The sequence below is a fragment of the Arachis hypogaea genome, chromosome 11 (assembly GCF_003086295.3).
Source record: "Arachis hypogaea cultivar Tifrunner chromosome 11, arahy.Tifrunner.gnm2.J5K5, whole genome shotgun sequence".
Classification (NCBI taxonomy): domain Eukaryota; kingdom Viridiplantae; phylum Streptophyta; class Magnoliopsida; order Fabales; family Fabaceae; genus Arachis; species Arachis hypogaea.
The window spans coordinates 53,934,307-53,955,859 of record NC_092046.1 but is presented as its reverse complement, the minus strand read 5'-3'; the positions used below and the strand labels follow the sequence as shown (position 1 = coordinate 53,955,859).

The following is a 21,553-nucleotide window of genomic DNA, read 5'->3' as shown; positions in this document are numbered from 1 at the left end:
AACTTTCTGAGTCTGCCTCGAGTCAAATTTCTGTAGGGTTTCTTCCACTTGTTTCTACTTTTCATTTATAATTTCTACAAAATTTTACTTTTCGTGTTCAATTTATCTTTCAAGCAACTTTAATTTTCTTGTCAAATTTACATTTCAACACTTTTAATTTTTATGTCAAAAGTCATTTGATTCAATCGAAGGCATTTTATCGCTTTGTTTAAATTTAATGCAAACCATTTCGATTTCAGTCAATTTTACTTTCAAAAATCTTTATTTAACACCTTTTCAGTCTTTCCTTTTAAATCTTGTTGATTTGAGAATCTTTGATGCATTTTTAGAAAATTGGTACTCACAAAAAAAGAAGTAGATTTTACTTCCAGACCATTAAAATTGAACCACCATTAATTTGTTAAAAATTGACAAAATAGTCCTTTAGTAACTATTTGAAAAAAATTATATCTGCTTCTCAAATTATAATCAACAATACAAATTTAGTCAACCAAAATCTAAATAAAATAGTATAAACGCATTATTAATATTTACATTTACATGAGTAAAATATATTCTTATCTATAATGATATATAATCTATGTTTGATGCATTCATAAAAAATATGAATTTTTATTTAATTAAATTAATTCTTTAAGCTAAGATACATAATTTAAGTACTTGATAGATAAAAGATAATTACAATTATGATTGAATAAAAATAAATCCATGATTGTTAACTAGATTAGATATTTAAATTTATAATTGGAAGTATTATTCCTAGTACAGTAAATTAAAAGAGTAAATATCTAATTTTATTCTTAGTCATAAAAAATAACGTGAATCTTAATTAAAAGAAGAAACAACACAATCTTTGATATTGTTTTTATTAGCATTAAGTAGTTTGTTAAATATTAGTAGAAATTAATTTATTTAATATTCAGTGACGATTTTAAAACCCCACAAATTAACATTGGGTTAACAAAACTCATTGTTAAAGTTGTATATATAAATATAGTTTGATTCCAAAATATTTTTGTATGAAATTAATATCTTTAAAAAATATTTTTATCTATATATCAACACATGATTAACAAGTAGTTGAGTAAAGATACATTCATAATTATAATAGTATACGATTTTATTTTGATGCACTTACGAAAATTATGAATGATTATGTAGTTAAATTTATTCTTTAATATATAATTGTGATTGGTTACAAAGAAAATCCGTAATTGTTTATTGGATTAGATATTATAAATGAAAGTATTATTCATAGTACAATAAATTAAAATAAAATCTTCAATAAAGTCTTACCACTAAAAGTTCACGGAAGTGATCCTAATGCATCTGTAAGATAATTATTCGTGCACATTAAAGATTTCAAAATTTAACGAATAAAATGTTCCTAGCACAACCGACTTAATGGACGACACAATAGTAATCTCTTTGTAGAATACCGAACCCGGCATTAAAATCTTTCCCTATTAACAAAAAATTAAAATATAAATTAAAACATTTAAAAGATAAAAAAGGAAAGCAGAGTAGGGAGCAAATCAGCAACATTTTTATCTCAATTCCACACGAAAATCTGGGGTAGATTCTTCCGATACGCCATTATAAAGCTAGCAAACTTAGCACCACCGTCACGTAATTCCCACTCTTCAAATATCTCTCTCTTTTTCTCTGAAACCCTAACACAAAACACAAACAAGTGAAACATAAACAACCACCGTTTTCGCTTTTTGGGTCACTGAAGCATTTCATCGAATGGCTTCTGAGCATAACAACGACAACAGCACAAGCTACCAACCTTCGGAGCCAAGACCATGCACCAACGGTTGCGGCTTCTTCGGCACCGCCGGCAACAGAGACCTCTGCTCCAAGTGCTTCAGAGATCTTTTTCTTGAAGAACAGCGTGCCGCTTCAGCCAAAGTCGTCGTTGAGAAAACCCTTCTCCATGGCGGCGTTGCTTCCCGGTCCTCTCCTTCTTCGGACACCACCGACGCCTCTGTCGTTGTTACGGCGGAGCCTCCTTCTTCCTCCGCTGCCGCAGCAGCGCCTTCCGGTCCCGTGAAGGCCTCGAACCGGTGCCGTGGTTGCAACAAGAAGGTTGGGCTGACGGGTTTCGTTTGCAAGTGTGGAGCGACGTTCTGCGGCGTTCACCGTTATCCAGAGAGGCACGATTGTCCGTTTGATTTCAAGGGCGTTGGACGTGACGCGATTTCCAAGGCTAATCCTGTTGTGAAAGCAGATAAGCTCGATAAGTTTTAGGTTTCTTAATTGGATTTGTATTATGATGGGTTGATCAATTCTCTTTGTTTTAGACCAGTTGAGAATTTTAGGGTGTTAGATTGATAGCTCTATTTAGGAATTAGATTTAGGCAGTTTCGGTTGGGCTGGGTTAGGGTTTAGGGTGAATTGATTTTTTTTTTTTTACTTTAGGTAGGATGAATTGATTTAAGAACGTATGAATGAATTGATGAATTTGACGTGAATTGTTGAATTTGATGCATCTGTTCAATTTCAAAAGTCATCGTCGTTTGGTTTTCAAGGTGGTTATCCTCTCTACTCTTGTGGATTTTTTTAATTATAAAATAAAAAAAATATTAGTTTACAAAAAAATATTAAATTTTGAGGAATGTTATGGAGCAGCAATTTTTTGGATTTATAGCCATCAAATAGTCATTAATGAGATTTTTAATAGTATAAGATTAATGTGAGATTTCATTCAATGACTCACTCTTCTCTAATGGTTATATGCTGACCAGAATTTAATAAAATTATTTACATACTGACCAGAATTTAATAAAATTATTGGCCCGACTTTTCCTTAAAATTTTCATGGGAACAAGTTCGTCGGATTTCACCGAACTTTTTAAATTCATAAAGTTGTCGTTCTTCCTGTTATTCTTAAAAAGTCATTTTTAAATACAGTTTACTTTTACGTATTCTTATATATGGCTGTATACTCCTTTAAACGATGATAATGAATGTAATTATCGTGCGCCATGTTGAAAAAGTGGTGTTTGTTGTCTGTTTAATATCTAATTTTTTAACTTTTTTTAATTTAAATTAAATAAAATTAAAATTTTTTAAAATAAAAAATTTGAATAAAGTATCATTTTTCCCAATATTTGGGCTAAGTCTAAAAATTGTTCTTAACATTTCAATCATTCTATATAAGTCTTTAACGTTTTAAAATTGACTTAATGTTATCCTGTCGTTAGGGATCCGTTAATAGAATTGACGGTGGGTCAAAATTGAGACGATTTTAAAACGTTAAAGACTTAAATAGGACAAAAACATTGGGGACAAAAACGATATATAGAAATAAATTTTAATTTTATTTTTTAATAATATTAATTTTTTACTATACATAATATTCAATTATTTTTTAATAACATCTAAATAAATTATACCTAATCATATTACTTTCATTCTAAATAAATAATGTGATTAGAATGAAAGTGTAAAATTAAAAAAAATATATAAATAATGTGATTAAGTAATAAAAGTAAAATTATATTATTTAGAATGAAAGTGTAAAAGTATAAAAAAAATTAATTTATTTAAAGTGAAAGAGTAAAATTATAAAAAAAATTATAAGTAATGCGATTAAGTAATAAAAATAAAATTATATTATTTGAAAGTGTAAAAATTATTTATTTATAAAAAAATTACATTACTTTAAGAGTAAACTTATAAAAAAATAATTTATTTAGAATAAAACTAATGTGATTAACTGTAATTTATTTAGATGATATTAAAAAATAATTGAATACTATGTACAGTAAAAAATTGATATTATTAAAAGATAAAATTAAAAATTTATTTATATGTATTGTTTTTGTCCCCAACCTTTTTGTCCTATTTAAGTCCCTAACTTTTCAAAATCGTCCTAATTTTGTCCCGCCACTAATTCTGTTAACGAATCCCTAACGGCAGGACAACATTGAGTCAATTTTGAAACGTTAGAGACTTAAATAGGACGATTGAAATATTAGGGACAACTTTAGGACTTACCCCAAACGTTGAGGATAAAAACGATACTTTACTCTAAAAATTTTGATCATAGTATATTTTTTTTTCCAAATTAAAAACACAGAAGCGGTTGCAAAATTTAGAAATTTAAAGTTCGCCGGAGCTACGATGAATTTTGTGAATTTTGTAAAGTTTGTCTCGTACGGTAAACTTGCTTTTACAAAAAAAAGTTAGATTTCGGGATATAATCTTAGAATAATTTGTTTCGTGAAAATAAAGGGTTATTTTTCATTTTATTCCGAAAAAAATTATAGACTTTTGTCATATCATGTTTTGCTTGAGAGTTTTATTTATTTATTTTTTAGAAAAATATAGATAAATAACTTCTAACTAGTCAACTTTAAACAACAATAGTTAATAATTATTGATTTTGTATCTTTTAAAAATAAAATTTGAATAATCACCACCGGTATCTTTGCCCCGTCTGAAACGCGATCCATCCCTTCTTTGGACTGCTGGATAGTTGCGAACAATGCTTCCGTCAAGATCACACACACTTCCACTCGTATCTCCGCTCTAAGCACCACTCAAAATAAAGATGCATCCATATAACACAAAGACACATCTACCAAAATAAAGACACATCTGTACGAAAATGCAACCCACTCCCTTCTTGGACTGTTGAATAGCTGCGAACAACACTTCCATCAAAACTACACACACCTCCACCCATATCCCGACCCTAAGCACCATCTAAAATAAAGACACATCCATATAACTCAAAGACACATCCACCTAAAATAAAGATACTTCCATAAATATCCAACCAAAACAAAGACGGTGCTCATAAAGTGACAGTTCAGGAGGGACTCATGGTGGGGAAGGTGGCGGCGCAGTTACGGACTGGATCGGGCTTGGCCATTGAAGACGCATGGCAGGGAGGACGATCAACGCTGAACTCGCATCGAGGCACCGGCAGCGGCGATGCGTGGAACTGGGTCGAGGCGACAATGGGTTGGTCAGTGCGACATTGGCGAGTACGCATGCAGCTAGTCGACACGACGTTGGGAAGACGCGTGGAACGGAGCATGCGAGGGGGCAGGGACTCACGTCCTGTTTGCCGTGGGACGTCGCTGGCTCAGATGGCAACGGTGGCGCAACGGCGATGAAAGTCGGCGGCAGCTTGACAGTGATTGGGAGAGGAAGGTGAATAGGCGTGCAGTTGATTTTTGAATGTTGTGTGAATATAAAAGGTGAAATTATTATTATAATGAGATAGGTTTTGGGATGTATCGTGGACTTTTTTTTCGAATAGTTCATTATTGTTGGCTGGATGGGTGTTGGTTACCTAGCGGAGTTCTTTTCTTTTGATTACACTTTATTAATGGTTAGTGTTAATGTAAGGTATTCCTTTGAGGTTAATACTCAATTTGGATCCTAAACTTGCACGTAAGTTTTAATTTAGTCTTTGAATTTTAATTGTTTGTATTTAGTCTCTAAACTTAGCAATTGTGACTCACATCAGTCTTTGGACAATTTCTGGCATACAAATATCAATGGAGTCCAGACATGGATAGTTAGATGTTACATTGGAACTTGTAAAATGATGCTGTTTTGGATTTTGGCGCTTAAATAGTCTAAAAAAAATGTCAAATCACTTGTTTTGGGAGAAAAAGTTTCAATAAACACAACTTATGATGTTGTTTTTCAGCTATTTGAATGCCAAAATAAAAACGACATCGTTTTATAGAGGCCAATATAGCATTCGGCTATTCACGTCAGCGTTCCGTTAAAATTTATGAGTCGAAAATTAGTTTAGGAACTAATATGAGTCATATTCACAAAGTTTGAGGACTAAATAGAGGTAATTAAAATTTCAAAAACTAAATTAAACTCACATATAAGTTTAAGGACTAAATTAAGTATTATCTCCAATTTTTTGTTTTCCTTTAGTGTTTCAGTTTTATAAAATAAAAAAAAATTTCAATAAAAATTATTAAAACTTCAATTTTTGAAATCCAACTTTTTTTTATGGGGACAAGTTCGTCGTAGTCCGACGAACTTTATAAAATTCATAAAGTTAGTCATTCTCATGAGATTTTAAAAAATGTCATTTTTAAATACAACTTTTTTCTATGTATTCTTCTATACTCCTATATATCCCTGTAAATAATGATAATGATTGTGATTGCCACAGACGATGTTAAAAAAATCATACTTGTTGTCTAATATCCAACTTCTCAACTTTCCTTCTCACTCAAATTAAACTAAAAATTTTCAAAATTAAAAATTTTTATCATAGTATATATTTGTTCTAAATTAGAAGTACAGAAGCGGTTGCAAAATTTAAGAATTTGAAGATCATTGGAGCTACGACGAATTTTATGAATTTTATAAAATTTACGGGGATACGGCAAACTTGTCCCCACTCAATAAAAAGTTGGATTCCGAGATTTAATTCTAGAATAATATTTTTCATAAAAATAAAGTTTTTTTTTTTTTTCATTTTATTCGAGAAAAAATTCCAACTCTTATCATATCATCATGTTTGCTTGAGAGTTTTATTTATTTTTCTTTTGGAAAAGTATAAATAAACAATTCCTAATCAGTCAAAACAATTACAGTTAATAATGATTGATTTTGTATTTTTTAAAATAAAATTTGAATAATCACTACCAACATCTTTGCCAGTATAAAAACCCGAAAAGTCGATCCCAACGCCGTCCGAAACGTGATCCATCCCTTCTTCTTTATTTTGCTTTAGTGTTTCAGTTTTATTGAAGTTTTATTTCTTGATATGTTTGATCTTGTGATTATCATATACCATCTTATTATGAATTATTGAAGGTTTCATTGGGTCTTTGTTTTATGTTCTTTTAATCCATCTACTCTTTTGGTTTCTCTAAAATTTTAATTATTGCTCTTAGTAGAAGCATGCATGATTATGTTATTCTAAAATAATCAATATTTTGGTTCGGTTATGTGTTTTGAGGATGATGTTTTTTTTTTTTTTTTTTTTTTTTTTTTTTTTTTTGTAAATTAAGCTCCATGAGTGAATAACACAAGTCCATCGTAGTATAATTCATTCGTGGCTAAGTAAATAGTAACTTTTTTTTGTTCGATAATTACAAGGTGACAGAAGCAATTCTATAAGAACCTTTTATTTATACAAAAATTTTTTAATTATTAAATTAAAATTTTTAATTAAAAATTTAATATTTTTATTTATATAAAAATCAAATATATATAATAATATATAAATATTAAATTACAATTCAAAATTTTATCAGATAATTAAATATTATATTTTTTTAATGACTTACGGATAGGGTTGAATATTTGTAGATTGAAAGTGAATGGGATTATGATTGGTATGTTATAAACATACCGATAAAATAAGATTGAAGTTTAATAAAAGGAAAAACTACCAAAAGTATCCATGAAGTTTACGAATGCTGACAAAAGTACCCATAAACTAAGGAAATTAACGATGTACCCATGAAAGATGGGTTCTGTATGACAAAAGTATCCAAATCTTAATTTTTTGTTGATTTTTTAATAAAATTCCTAAACTACCCCACCTTAACCCCATTCTAACCGTGACTCCCTCTTTTCTCTTCTTCCTCTCTCCTCACTTATCCCTCAAAAACCCTCACAGAGTCACAAAAACTCTCCTCCTACCTCCTCATTGTCGGCCACCACCCACCTACTCCATTACCGCCAATCTCTTCCCCTCTCACTGCTTCTCACTCTCACTATTAAGGTGACTACAACACCTTCATCGCACACCTGTGACCCAACCTGAGAAGAATGCTGTCGTGGCGCGTCTGTTGCAGCCGAGGAGAACACTGTCGTTGCACACCTGAGAAGAGAGAGGAGTCGTGGTACTTTTGCATGCAGAAAGCGGGTTCGGTAAAGAGAAATCAGAGAAGAAAGGGAGGTGGCACTGTGGATGGAGGTTCTGCCATTGACGATATTACAGTCGGCCGGCGAAGAAAAATGTATTTCTTTTTTTTAAAACATTTTATTTTATTTTTCTTCTTTTCAGAAATTAATTTAGTTACTACTAAAATGATACTGTTCTATTTTTTTTAAATCTGCTTCTATTTTTTATGAAGGCTGAGATTGATTTACAGAAGATCCAGTTGATGGCTACTTCTACTTTTGATTTTTGCTGAAATAAATTTCAAATTGGATGAATGGATTTGTTGATTTTTTATGGTTGATGACTTTTTCTATTTCTAGTTTTGCTAAAGTGAATTGAAATTGGATGAATAGATTTGAAAATTTTTATGTTTTGAGTATTTTTTGGTGTTTGATTAATTTGGTTTGGGTATGGATTATAAACTTATGAGTGAATCGATTGAGGTCCGATCCTCTACCACCACCACTACCATTGATTTCGGTCTGGTTTGTTGTAGGAGTAGTTTTGGACTCCATGGCAACAGTTGGTGCGAATTGAGTTATGAAAGGTTGAAAAAGTGAGTGGAGGTTGAGCGTAGGGTAGTTTAGGAATTTTATTAAAAAATCAACAAAAAATTAAGATTTGGATACTTTTGTCATACGGAACTCATCTTTCATGGGTACAGCGTTAATTTCCTTAGTGTATGGGTACTTTTGTCAGCGTTCGTAAACTTCATGGGTACTTTTGGTAGTTTTTCCTTAATAAAATATCAATCTGCGAATAGGATTAGAGTTAAATCTAAATCTTATTCTTTATTACTCATTGTCACCCCTAAGAAGCAGTACTCAACTACCCAAAAAGAAAAGGGAAAATGTTTGGCTTATGAAACCTACAAGCAGGAGAAAATTAAAAAGCGTAACATAAGCTACAATGAAAGCACTCCTCACCGATGCACAAAGTAAGCCGCCTAACATCACAGAAAAGAGAAGTAGAGGTAATTAACACCATTTCTACCTTTGGCATTGCCATGGACATAAATGAAAATTAAAAGCTCAGCCGATAACAGTAAAATATCACCTATTGCTAGCATTACATTATATTTTTGGAATTTCTTTTCCTTTGCAATTTCTCTCCACCTCTACCATAACAAAACTCTTCCGTTGATGTTATCTGCCCTTTCAGAGGATCGGTTCCTAATAGTAGATTCTTCACCATATTTCTTTCAATATTCTATTTTCAAGATGTATTTTCCTTATCGGTTACCCAGCTAACAATTTTATTGTCATTTGTCTTGATCATAAGTCTTCCAAATCTCCAATGACTTCTTCTACCGTTATTATTAAGTAGTATTTTTAAATATGTGATGGACAATCTAACAATTGGCAACTTTCATTTATGATTTGTACTTGCTGCATATTTTATTAAGTGATTAGAGCTTGTAAATTATTTTATCAAATCAAGTTACCCAATATCAATGTCCTCATGTAATTGTTAGTTGTTACCCTTCAGCCTATCAAAGTAAAAAGGGTAGCATTGTCATATACTAGGGATATTGATTGTTAAATGTTAAATATTCACTCTTTTTTATATAAGCAGTGAGATGTGGATAATTAGTAACTTGCCAAAAAATGAGGGCAATTTACACAAATAAAATAATTAAAAAAAAAACTTATTCAAATACAACTTTACAAATTACCAAACGCAATTGTAATATTTCAATTTATATGTAATACGCGTTGGAGAAAAGAGAAGTGATTCCACTTCTGAACGCATGTTTACGTGAAACTAAAATAGTAGATTCATGTTTATGGTGGTTGATTACTGTTAGGAAATTAGATGAAAAAATTTTTCTCGTTCTAATTTTTTTTTCATTAAAATCTTTTAAATTTGTTTCAATCACTAACAAGATGAATATTTTGATTTTTTTTATTATTTTTAGTACTCTCTTTCATATTTTAATTTTTATATTCTTTTAGTTCATATAATATATGTGGTTGGTTTTATGGAATTTTTATTCTTTCTTATCTATATGAATTTTTTTTCTATTCTTTGATGTACTCTATTTCGTTTTGTATAAAAAAATTATTTTTTATTCAGGTTTGTAAAATTTGTTATTGTAATTATTATATAATATGTTTATTATCAAAATTTTGCATAATATGAATTATCATCCTATCAAAAAGTATAAAATAAATAAAAAACTAATTATGAGTAATAATAGAATCATAAATAATAAAAATTTATAGTTTAAAATAATATTAAATTATAGAGTACTAATAGTACTAAAAAAATTATAGAATATTTTCTTTTTGTTTGACATTATAAAATTTATAGTACTCTCTTTCATATTTTTATCTTTTATTGTATTTATTTTATTTATATGATAAATAATTTTTATATTATTTCATTTCTGATTTTTTATGTATATTATTATTTTTTGCAATTTTTATTATTTCGTTGTTCATATTAACTTTTTTTTATCATTTATGGTTCTTTATGTCTAGTATTTTTTGTATTTTTTTTTATCATTTTTGTATAATACTATTTTTTTATTATATAATAATTATAATTACAAATTCTAAAAAGTCGAATAAAAAATAAATTTTTCTATATAAAATAAAAATAGAGTACATCAAAGAATAGAAAAAAAAAAACCATTCAGATAAGAAAGAATAAAAATTTCAAAAAACTAACAACATATATTATATGAACTAAATTTCTCATCGAATTTCCCAACTGTAACCAGCCACCATGAACATAAACACAGAAGTAACAAATTTTAGCTTCATGTGAACATACGTTCAGAGGTGGAATCACCTCCCACGCATTTGCCAAACACACACACATATGCATTTTTCAAGCAGCCACATTGTGAAGAAACCGCTATACAGTATAGCGGTTTATATAATGAGCCATTCCATATCCTATACATTTATCTTTCCGCTACAGGATATAGTGGTAGGGTATAGCGGTTTACGTGTTAATGAAATTCGCGACATGGTACAGTGGATTACATACAAATTGAAATGTTGCAATTACATCTGATAATTTGTAAAGTTGTATTTGCGTAAACTTTCATTCCAATTGTTTTATTTGCGTAGATTGTCCAAAAAATAATATACTAGATTGTTTTTAAATTCTTTTATTAGACTTGATAATGAGCATAGAATTTGGACAATTACATTTGTCTTAAGGATTTCTTTTTATTCTTTTACTGTGTGATAAAGTTCTATAATTATGAAGCCTACTCTTTTATACTTCATTGCGTCAAATATAACACTATGTCTTTCCTAATCCTAATTCCTAAAGTTAATTCGGCCTAACACTTGTAGTAGTCCTGTAAAATCCTTTCAAGTTGCGGTTTAGTCTCATAACATGTGCAACATCATTCTTCGAACACACTATTTCTCTCCAAGTATAGAAGGATGTTCTTGTGATCTTATCTAGGAAAGATTGCCATTCATTTATGATAGTGAAAGCATCTGTAACAATGACAAAAAAGTATTGAGGAACAACATTCAATCAGCTAAGTTTTAACAACTATAATTAATATTTATTTTTTTATTTAAAAAAAATAAAATCTGAATAATTAGCATTAATTAACAATTTGAACTATAAGGATTACTAAAAAACTCCTAATTCCGTATCAATCCCCCCATCGTCATTCATTTCTTTGATCGCGCTCCACTCACACTCACACAAAGTGTCTCCGTCCTCCTCCCTCGAGCAGCGGTCGCCGTCGTCGTCGTCCTGGTTAATATCGCTGCCAGCGTGTCTTCGCACAAACCAGCCACGTTGCCGCGGGAACTGCCATCCGCATCTCCGACCACATCCAAGCGGGCATCGCGTCCCATCCCGTCTCGTGAAGCCATCGCGCTACTCGCATATCCAAGGCCAAGCCCGCATTTTTGCCGCTGTGATCTCCACCCCGACAATCCTTTGCACAGCACCAGTTCCCTCCGCAACCAATCTTCGTCGCTGCAATACGCGCTCTGCATGCACTGTTTCCTTCTCCGCAGAACCACGACAGCGCTATCCCCTCGCGATTCGTAACATTGCCGGCCATTGCAACATGCTCCCTCTCTTTTTTCCACCTTCTCAATCCTTTCTACTTCCCTTTTTAGTGATCCAATTCATCTTCTTTTATTTCTTTTTTCCCTCCAATTTAATTTAAAATTCAATTTCTTCTTTTATAGTTCTAGTTGTTCCAATTTGGGTGTTGTTTCTGTTATAAACTATAGCGATGAGTGTGGCAGATGCCAGATCTGGATCAAAATTTATGATATTATTTTTTTTCTAGTTGTTAGTTCCTTTTGAAATTTGCACTGTTTGTTGATTTTTAAGGATTTTGTGTTCTGTTATTACTAATGAAGTTTTAGGTATACAATTATTCTTGAAAATTATGATTCTATCTTTGTTGTGAAGTAAGCCTTGGATAATGTTTTGATCTATTGATATTTGAAGTCCTCATGTTTATTGCCAATCTCATTATTCTGTATATATGATTTCAAACTTATAACAAGGCCGTGCTATTCAAATAGGAGAACCTCTTTATCATCACCATGTTTTGAGACCATTCATACTTCGGAGGCTTAAACATAATGTTTAATTGATGCGCATAAACTTGTTATGCTACGATTTAGGAAATTGCACGATCGGCAAAATTCCTTCCGGCAAGTGCACCGGTTATCGTCAAGTAAAAACTCACAATAGAGTGAGGTCGAATCCCACAAGGATTGGTTGAGTGAGCAATTCGGATTAGAAGTTTGTTCTAGTTGAGCGGAATCAAGATTTAGATGAGAATTGCGGAATGTAAAATTGGCGGGAAACGTAAATGACAAGAAATTTAAATGGCGGAATCTTAAATTGCATGAAGTAAAGAGCAGAAGCTAAATTGCTGAAATTAAAAGGGAATGGGGGTGATTGCATGAATGTAATTGCAGAATGTAAAGAGAAAGTGGAAATCAGAAATGGGGAATTCATTGGGTTATAGGAGATATTGAGATCTCCGAATCAAAACATGTTTATCTCTTCCTCAAGCAATGCGTTCATTGAATTTTGCTTGGCAATCTTATATGATTGGATCCCAATCCCTTGGCTCACCAATTCTCTCTAAAAACAAACAAATTCCCAATCCCTTGGTTTAAATGTTCATAAGAAGAGATGATGCTCGATCACTGATTATACCACACAGTTTCATGAACCACAATTTGGTAGGATTACATGTCACAATATCCATCCAAACCCCAATCCAATTCACTGTGAGAAAGCTTCTCTAGCATGAATCCTCCATTCCTTTCCCAAGGTTCCGAAGGATTCCAATTATGGGTAGTTTCTTTCCCAAGACAACTACCCAATGGAATTAGATCGAGAAGCTTTCTAACAAAATTCAAGAGAAAAGATTGAAGAAGAAGATAAACTTATTATTGATTCATTGAATTACAATAGAGCTCCCTAACCCAATGAAAGGGGTTTAGTGAGTCATAGCTCTGAATTCAATTACAAAGATATGAAAACTAGCCAAATGAAAAAGTAAAAGTCCCCCTAACTTAAATTCTATCCTATTTATACACTTTCTATATTGAGCTTCTGTTGTGTTTCTTGGGCTTTGAGGCCTCTCCCTGCTTTCCTTTTGCCTTGGGTTTATGATCCATAATCTTGATGAGGCTGTTGATCCAAAATCTGTAACATTCATTGAGCCAACTTAGTGATAATCAAATAATGACGCATGACTCAATAAATTGAAATTTCAGACTCATCAATCCTTCAGGCCCAATCCCATAAACCATGATATTCAATTGGGTTTCATACCAGAGTAAGTTTAAGTTAATGTTTGTGCTCAAATACTAACTTAAACCGCAATATTGTTGGCCCAGAAACCTTTTCCAAGAGTGGCGTTTAAGTTGCAGTTTAAGCTTAAACTGTAGCTTAAACGCCAGACACTTCCAGTGATGCCTTTTGTGGAAGCACGTTTAAGCTTCAGTTTAAGGTTAAACTGAAGCTTAAACGTGGAAATGGAAGAAGGCAGCCCTGGAGGGTAACTTAGTCGAACACGTTTAAGCTTCAGTTTAAGGTTAAACTGAAGCTTAAACGTGGAGATAGGAAAGGCAGCCCTGGAGGTCGAACACGTTTAAGCTCCAGTTTAAGGTTAAACTGGAGCTTAAACGTGGAAATGGAAGAAGGCATCCTGGAGGTCGAACACGTTTAAGCTCCAGTTTAAGGTTAAACTGGAGCTTAAACGTGGAAGCTGAGAAAGGTAGCCCTGGAGGTGTCGAACACGTTTAAGCTCCAGTTTAAGGTTAAACTGGAGCTTAAACGTGGAAATGGAGAAAGCAACCCTGGAGGAGAAAACTTGGTCGAACACGTTTAAGCTCCAGTTTAAGGTCAAACTGGAGCTTAAACGTGGAAATGGCTCCCTGGTGCACTTCCCATTTCTGGCGTTTAACCTCCAGTTTAAGGTTAAACTGGAGGTTAAACGTGGAAATGCTTCCTGATTGGCATTCTCATTCTGGCGTTTAACCTCCAGTTTAAGGTTAAACTGGAGGTTAAACTTCAGTTTCAGCATTTCTTAGCCTTCATGATTCTGGCGTTTAAGCTCCAGTTTAGGCTTAAACTGGAACTTAAACTCCACATGTGATATTCAAGCTTCCTTTATTGACTTTGTTGCTTCTTTGCCTAGCCTCTTCTTCCCTGAAATCATCCAAACAATTGCATCAAAGTCTTGCAAAATTTCATGAGAAATCTTCCATTCATAGCATTCAAGTAATATAACTAAAAACTCATGGAATTTGCATCAAAATCATACTGTTTGGATGGTTCATTGCTTTGTTCTTCTTTTAACCATTCTTGGTTACTTTAAGCTCAAGAAAATGCATAAAACATCTAAAACTATTAAAAAAAATGCTAGTGAAACTAGCCTAAGATGCCTTGGCATCACAACACCAAACTTAATACTTGCTTGTCCCTAAGCAAGTCCTGAGTTATTTGAGAAGAAAGTATGAAACAGAAAGCAATTACATTGGCTATATTAGCAAGCATTTGAAGTTCATCAGAAGGGTTTTATGCAGAAAGTTGCAGCATCACTTTTCCATACTTATCAAGTAAGATCATCACTTTTTCATTGCATCCATCAAACACTGCTATGGCCTCTTGTTATTCTTATGTTCTTGGCACTTTTCTCTTCTTTGTTTTTCTTTTCTTTTTCTTAGAGCTCCTTTGCTTCTTGTTTGCTTGGTGTCATGTGTTGCACAAGCCTTTGGCATTTTCTTTTTCTTATCAGTGCACTACACATATCCACTTCAGGCATTTTAGTTCACATTTCTTCTTGAGACATTGGTGCCCAGCACCTCTTTGTGTGACTAAATGTTTTGTATTTAGGTTGCTCTTGATAATGGACTTTTGGTTGATAATCCCGGGTTAGTTAACCCAAGTTACCAAGTGTTGAAACACTCCTCAAAACCTATTCATCCAAGCATATCCTTAATACATGAACACCACAGGCATTTGTCTCAGAAGTTCAAACCATTGGTGCCTAGCTTATTTTCTCAAATTTTTTCTTTTTGGTTGCCCTTTTTCAGTGGCTTTTTCTTCTTCTTTTTCTTTCTTTTTCATGGCCAAAGACATTTATTCATCAAGATCCATAGACAGTTTTCAATTTCTACATAAAAAATGATAATTCTACACTCTATTTCCAGTGATCTGACTGAACAATCAAGCATGCATACCACCACTTAATTCTACTTGATTTGTCACTAATTTAGCCAAGTTACTTTTGTTCAAACTTTTCTTTTATTTTTGGAAACAGAACAAGCATGGCAAGCACTTGTTTAAGAAGGTGAAGTTATATCCAAACATCTAGGCATTCACTTTATTCAAAGCAATAACAGACACTCATACTAAAAACTCCACATAAAACTTAAATGACTTATGATGAAAGAAAGCTCATAAAGACAATTCACCAATTATCATTTGATTATTAAGGAACGAGACCACCTCTTATTTATTGCTTGGTTCTTCTTAATTCTTGGGATCCTGCTTCTTCTTGCTTCCTGCCTCTTTTTGACCACTTGTGCTTCCTTTGTCTTTTCTTATGAGCTTTTTCCAGAATCCAGCCTTTTTCATTGTTTCTTCCACTCCTTTTTCAAGGATCATTGCCTTGTTTATTTCTCCTTCTTTCCTCCCTTTGAAATACTCATCAAAAGCTGGGAATGCTGGGTCCATCTTGTGTAGATGTTCCCCTATGTAGTTAAGCTTGATTTGCGAACTGATGTTGTAATCAGCTTGGACTGAGTATCTTGCATTCTGTAAAGTGGTGGCTTCCTTGATTGCCAAGACATTGGCATCTTGGTGTTGGCATATGTGGTTGAAGGATTCCTGTAAGTGTAAATTCTGTTCCCTTTGCAGATCTAAGAATCTTGATTCAAAGTTCCTTTGCATATCCATCATTTTTAGGTGAAAGTCCTCTTGTCTCTCCTGAGACCTCATGTATTGTTGAGACATTCCTTCCATGATTTCTTGCATTCTACTCATATCCATGGGGTCTCTGGGAATTCGTTGTCTTCTTTCTGGGATTGCTTGCTCTTCTTGCTCTTCTTCTCTGTCTTCTCCTTCCTGTCCTTCTTGTTCTGCTTCTTGCTCTGCTTCCGCTTGTTGCCCTTCTTCATTTCTTCTTCTTGTATGTCTTGGAGCAGTTGGGCCAAGGGTCATTCTGTACGCAGTTATGGCCAATCCAGGATATAGCCAATTAGGTCTTTCATCTTCAAGTGGTACTTGGGCATCGATGCATAGTCTAATGATGGTGCTAGGGAAGTGAAGCCAGGATTCAGGGTCACTTTTCTCACTAAACTCTTGTATCTGTTCAGCAATGAGTTTATGAACTTTGATCTCTCCTCCCACCATAATGCAATGAAGCAAGATGGCTCTTTTAGGGACTATTTTTGAAGAGTTTGCAGTGGGTAGGATGGATCTCCTAACTATTGCATACCACCCTTTAGCTTCAGGTGATAGGTCTCCCCTTCTCAAGACTCTTGGAGCCCCTCTTGTTTTTCTCACCCATTCAGCTCTGATGGCACAAAGATCTTCAGCAATAGTCGTGTAGTCAGGTTCTCCTATCATCCTTTCCTCATAACTTGCTTGGCTGAAATGTATGTTTTTCAGGCCAAGAGTTTTCATGATTGCCTTGGGGCTGAAGTTAACTTCCACCCCTCTCACATAGCTTTTGTATGTGGGTTTCTTGGTTGAGTCTTCCCTCACTGCATTTGCATAGAACTCCTTCACCAAGTTGATGTTGATTTTAGTGATTGGCTTAGTCAGGAGCTCCCACTTCCTCTTTTTGATCTTCTCCCAAACACCTGGGAACTCATCCTTTTCAAGGTCAAAGGGAACCTCAGCTAGTACCCTTTTAGGTCTCATCCATTCGGCTTGAATCTCATGGAAAACTGATTTGTATCTCCTTGCATCGAATTCCCTGTTCTCCTCCATTGGTTGCTTGTCTTTTCTTCTTTTGTGGCTAGATGAAGCTGCCATTGGTTCTTTAGTTTTGGGGTAAGTGACAAGCTAAAGTTGACAAGGTGAAGCAAGAAGTGTTGTTGGAAATGTGGGGAGGTTGTTTTCGGCAAGAGATAGTTTATGCTATGATGAAGAAAATGTGCATGAAAGAGATTTGGTGGTGTTGAACTCGTTCCCCAAGTGGTTCTTTATAGGGCCCTTAAGTGAAAAATGGACCGCTAGGGTGGTTTGTGAAGGGTGGCTTGATGGTAAATATATGAATTAGGGAGAAGGACGAATTGCTTTTCATTTTCTTGGAAGTATTCTGGGTGCATTAGGTTGTACATGTAGCAATCTTTTCTTGCAGAACTTCCTTTTCCCATGTGTTAGCTTCAAAGACTTGTGAACTTTCTTTTTGACCAAGCACCGTACCTCCCTTTGTCTTTTTCCTCCATTTTTGTCTTTTCTTTTGTACCTGCACAAACAAACAAGTTTGCTATTATTTTTCGGTCCATGTGAATGATGAATAGTACTTGCACATGTAAATCAATGATTGACTCCATGAGCTTATAGCCGTGACTTTTGTATGTATGCACACTTATTATTGGACACCAAACTTAGTGTTTGGTAAAGTCTCCTGATGACATGAAATCCATATTGGTTGTCCTTAATGAATGTGCATAATTCTAATAAATCATAGTCACTTTGGCTCTTTGATTCTAAACAAAGTTACTACCCTAAGTAATTGAAACCAAAGTATTAAAACATGCGAATGGTCTACTTGTCATGAATTTCGAAATCCAGAGGAACTTCTTGCTTTTCATGAACCGTGTTCAAAGAGGAACACCAAACTTAATGTTTGGTTGTGCTTTTTGCATGAAAAATTGAATGCATTTTGAATAAAGTTTGGGGTGCCCTCAGGCACACCAAACTTAGAGACAAATTGTATTTTATATGCAATGTTTAGTGCACTCTTTCAGCAGTTGTCCTGAGGATTCAAGTTCATGCATAAGAAACCCTGCTTTATTAGATGCAAAACAACACAAAAAAGAGTAAGGATATTAAAAACATGGGTTGCCTCCCATGAAGCGCTTCTTTAACGTCACTAGCTTGACGGTTGTCCCTTGTTAGGGTGGATTGTAGTGCTTGACGTCTTCTCCTCTCACTATGCAAACGTCTCCACTTGATTCCTTCATGACCTCTAAATGTTCCATAGAAAGAACTTTCCTAATTGTGAACACTTGAGGGAGCTGGGAAGGAATGGTTTTGAGGCCAGGTGGGATTGGCAGATAATGACTTGATATCACTTTATCTCCCGGAGAAAAACCTTCAGTGGGAATTTTCTTGTTTCTCCACCCTCTTGGCAATTTCCCTATCATTCTTCCCTTTCTCTTGAGGATTTCTTCATTGACCCTTATGCTAGGAGGATCCTTCTGATCTGTTTCCATTGATTCTTGTGGCTTTAACTCTTGCAACTCCTGTTTGCCTTCCAAAGACTGTTTTAGAGTTTCAGCTGCTGGATTACTTTCCTCCAAACACAGATGACTACTATCATCCTTAGGCTTTTCAGGTTCTGGTTCAGGCTCAGATGCAGGTTTGAAAACTTTGAAAATGAGTTGTTCATCATGTATTCTCAGAATTAGCTCTCCTTGTTCTACATCTATGAGCGCTCTAGTAGTGGCTAGAAAAGGTCTTCCCAGAATGATAGGGTGTAGGTAGCTTTCCTCCATGTCCAAAATGACAAAGTCTGTGGGGAAGTAATAATCTCCCACTTTCACCAGCACATTCTCAACCACCCCTTCAGCTTGCTTCTGAGTTTTGTCAGCCAGTTGTATGATTACATCAGTGGATCTCACCTCATTCAGTTGTAGCCTCTTCATAAGAGTTAGAGGCATCACATTTATGCTAGCTCATAGATCACAGAATCCTCTGTCAATTTTTGTTTCTCCTATGATGCAAGGAATATGAAAACTTCCTGGGTCTGTTTTCTTAGAGACTGTGTCCTTCTTGATGAGGGCACTGCATTTTTTGTTCATTGTTACCGTTTGTCCTCCCTTCAAAACTCTTTTCTTGCTCAACAATTCCTTTAAATACTTGATGTGTGTAGGCATTTGATGGAGAATCTCAAGAAAGGGAATATTGATATGGAGAGACTTAAATGTCTCTAAAAACCTTGAATAGGTTTTCCCTTTTTCACCTTCTCCTAACCTCTGAGGAAATGGTGCTTTTGGTTGGTATGTTTCCATCGTGCCTTTTTGCAGTTCCTTGGCTTGCTCAGTTTCACTTTCCTGCTTAGCTTCCTCCACACCTTCCTTCAAGATTTCTGGCTCCTGTTCTGAGGATCTGATTCCTTCTTCTTCTGAGACTTCTTTCAATATGGTGATGGCTTTACATTCTTCCCATCTCACTCCCTTTTGTTCCCCTTTAGGATTTTTTTCTGTGTCACTAGGGAACACTGCAGTTGATTTGGGGGCTTGTTGAGATAGCTCTCCTACTTGAGACTCCATCCTCTTGAGTTTTTCACCATGGTTTCTTAAGGTAGTTCTCACATCATCCCTGAAGCTTTTCAATTCAATTATGTCCTGACCCATGTGTGCCAGCACTCCTTCTATCCTGTTTAATTGATCTTGAAATTGTTGGTTCGGGTTAGGTTGGGTAGGTTGATTATTTTGGCCATGATATGGTGGTTGAGAGTAAGTGTTTTGTGTGGCTTGGTATGATCTTTGGTTGGATTTTTGGTATGTGGACTTGTTATGTTGGTTTTGCTGGTTTCCCCACCCAAAGTTTGGGTGGTTTTTCCAGCCTGGGTTGTAAGTGTTGGAATGTGGATCATATGGTTGCCTTTGTTGATTTCCTACATAATTGGCCTCTTCCCAATCACCTCATTCAGTGCTTTCTTCCTCTTGCTCTTGTGTGTGTATTGCAGCCACTTGTTTTGTTTCTAATTTCCTGGTGAGCTCTGCTAGTTGCTTGGCAAACACCTTGTTTTGGGCTAGAATTGTATCAACATGGTTCAGCTCCATGACTCCCTTAGTGTTGTGTCTCTCTAATGCATAGTAGTACTCGTTCTCAGCCACTGTCTCAATCACTTCAATGGCTTCTTCCACAGTCTTTTTCCTGTTCAATGAACCTCCTGATGAATGGTCTACAGCCTTTCTTGATTCATAAGACAGTCCATCATAGAAAATATGCAATTGCACCCAGTCATGGAACATGTCTGGTGGGCATTTCCTTGTCAAATCCTTGAATCTCTCCCATGCCTCGTAGAGAGTTTCACCATCTTGTTGTCTAAACGTCTGAACCTCAGATCGAAGCCTATTGACCTTTTGTGGGGGGTAGAAACGTGCCAGAAACTTGCTTTCCACCTCATCCCAGGTTGTTAGGCTCCCCCTTGGGAATGATTCCAGCCACTTAGCTGCCTTGTCCCTAAGTGAAAATGGGAACAAAAGCAGTTTATATGCATCTTCCTGGACTCCATTGGACTTCACAGTGTCACAAATTCTCAGGAATTTTGTGAGATGTTGGTTTGGGTCTTCATTAGCACTTCCACCAAATGAACAATGATTCTCCACAAGTGATATTAGCTGTGGTTTGAGCTCAAAATTGTTGGCCTGAATGGGTGGTTTCTGGATGCTGCTACCCCAATTCCCAGAGGTTGGGTTTATGTATGAACTAAGAACCCTCCTCTCAGGAATGGTATTGTGTCCATCAGCTCTCTCATGGTTGTGAACTTCTCTATCCATGTTGAGATCTAAAGCTTCCTCAAAATTGTCCTCAGATTCTCCTTCAGATTCCTCTTCTCCCAGTACTCTCTTCCCTCTTGCTTCCCTTCTCAGTCTATGAAGGGTCCTCTCTGGTTCGGTATATGGAGGAGTTGATGTCTCTCCTCTCCTACCTGTCATACAAGAACACAGCACAGGCAACAAACAAGTGAAATACTCTTGGTTAATGGAAGAGTATGGTTAGAGCAGTTGAGGAATTAATTCAAACAGTTAGTGAGTCAGTGAGTTAGTTGCTTGAATTTAAAGGCATAAAGAAAGAAAGCATGTAACAGAGTGCAGAACTTAAAATTCAACAAGTAACTTGTACTGAATTAATCAAAACAAAAAAAATGCTCAATCTAGTTAACTTCCAATTTGAGAATTGTCAATCGAAAACCAATCCCCGGCAACGGCGCCATAATCTTGATGCGCATAAACT

At 34.6% G+C, this 21,553-nt stretch overlaps 1 protein-coding gene and 1 non-coding gene across 2 annotated transcripts; both read left to right on the top strand.

The window, feature by feature from the left end:
• Nucleotides 1-1,200: 1,200 nt before the first annotated feature.
• LOC112721180 (zinc finger A20 and AN1 domain-containing stress-associated protein 1) lies at nt 1,201-2,533 on the top strand. Its single transcript, XM_025772256.3, has one exon. The coding sequence runs from the start codon at nt 1,750-1,752 to the stop codon at nt 2,251-2,253; it is 504 nt and encodes a 167-aa protein (XP_025628041.1). The 5' UTR covers nt 1,201-1,749; the 3' UTR covers nt 2,254-2,533.
• Nucleotides 2,534-20,566: 18,033 nt separating this feature from the next.
• Nucleotides 20,567-20,670, top strand: LOC112725834 (small nucleolar RNA R71). Its single transcript, XR_003164916.1, has one exon. It is a non-coding gene; the product is annotated as a small nucleolar RNA R71 (small nucleolar RNA).
• Nucleotides 20,671-21,553: the final 883 nt, after the last annotated feature.

What these genes read in the sequence shown, in the direction of transcription:
- LOC112721180 (XM_025772256.3), top strand. Translation starts at nt 1,750, where the DNA reads ATGGCTTCTGAGCATAACAACGACAACAGCACAAGCTACCAACCTTCG.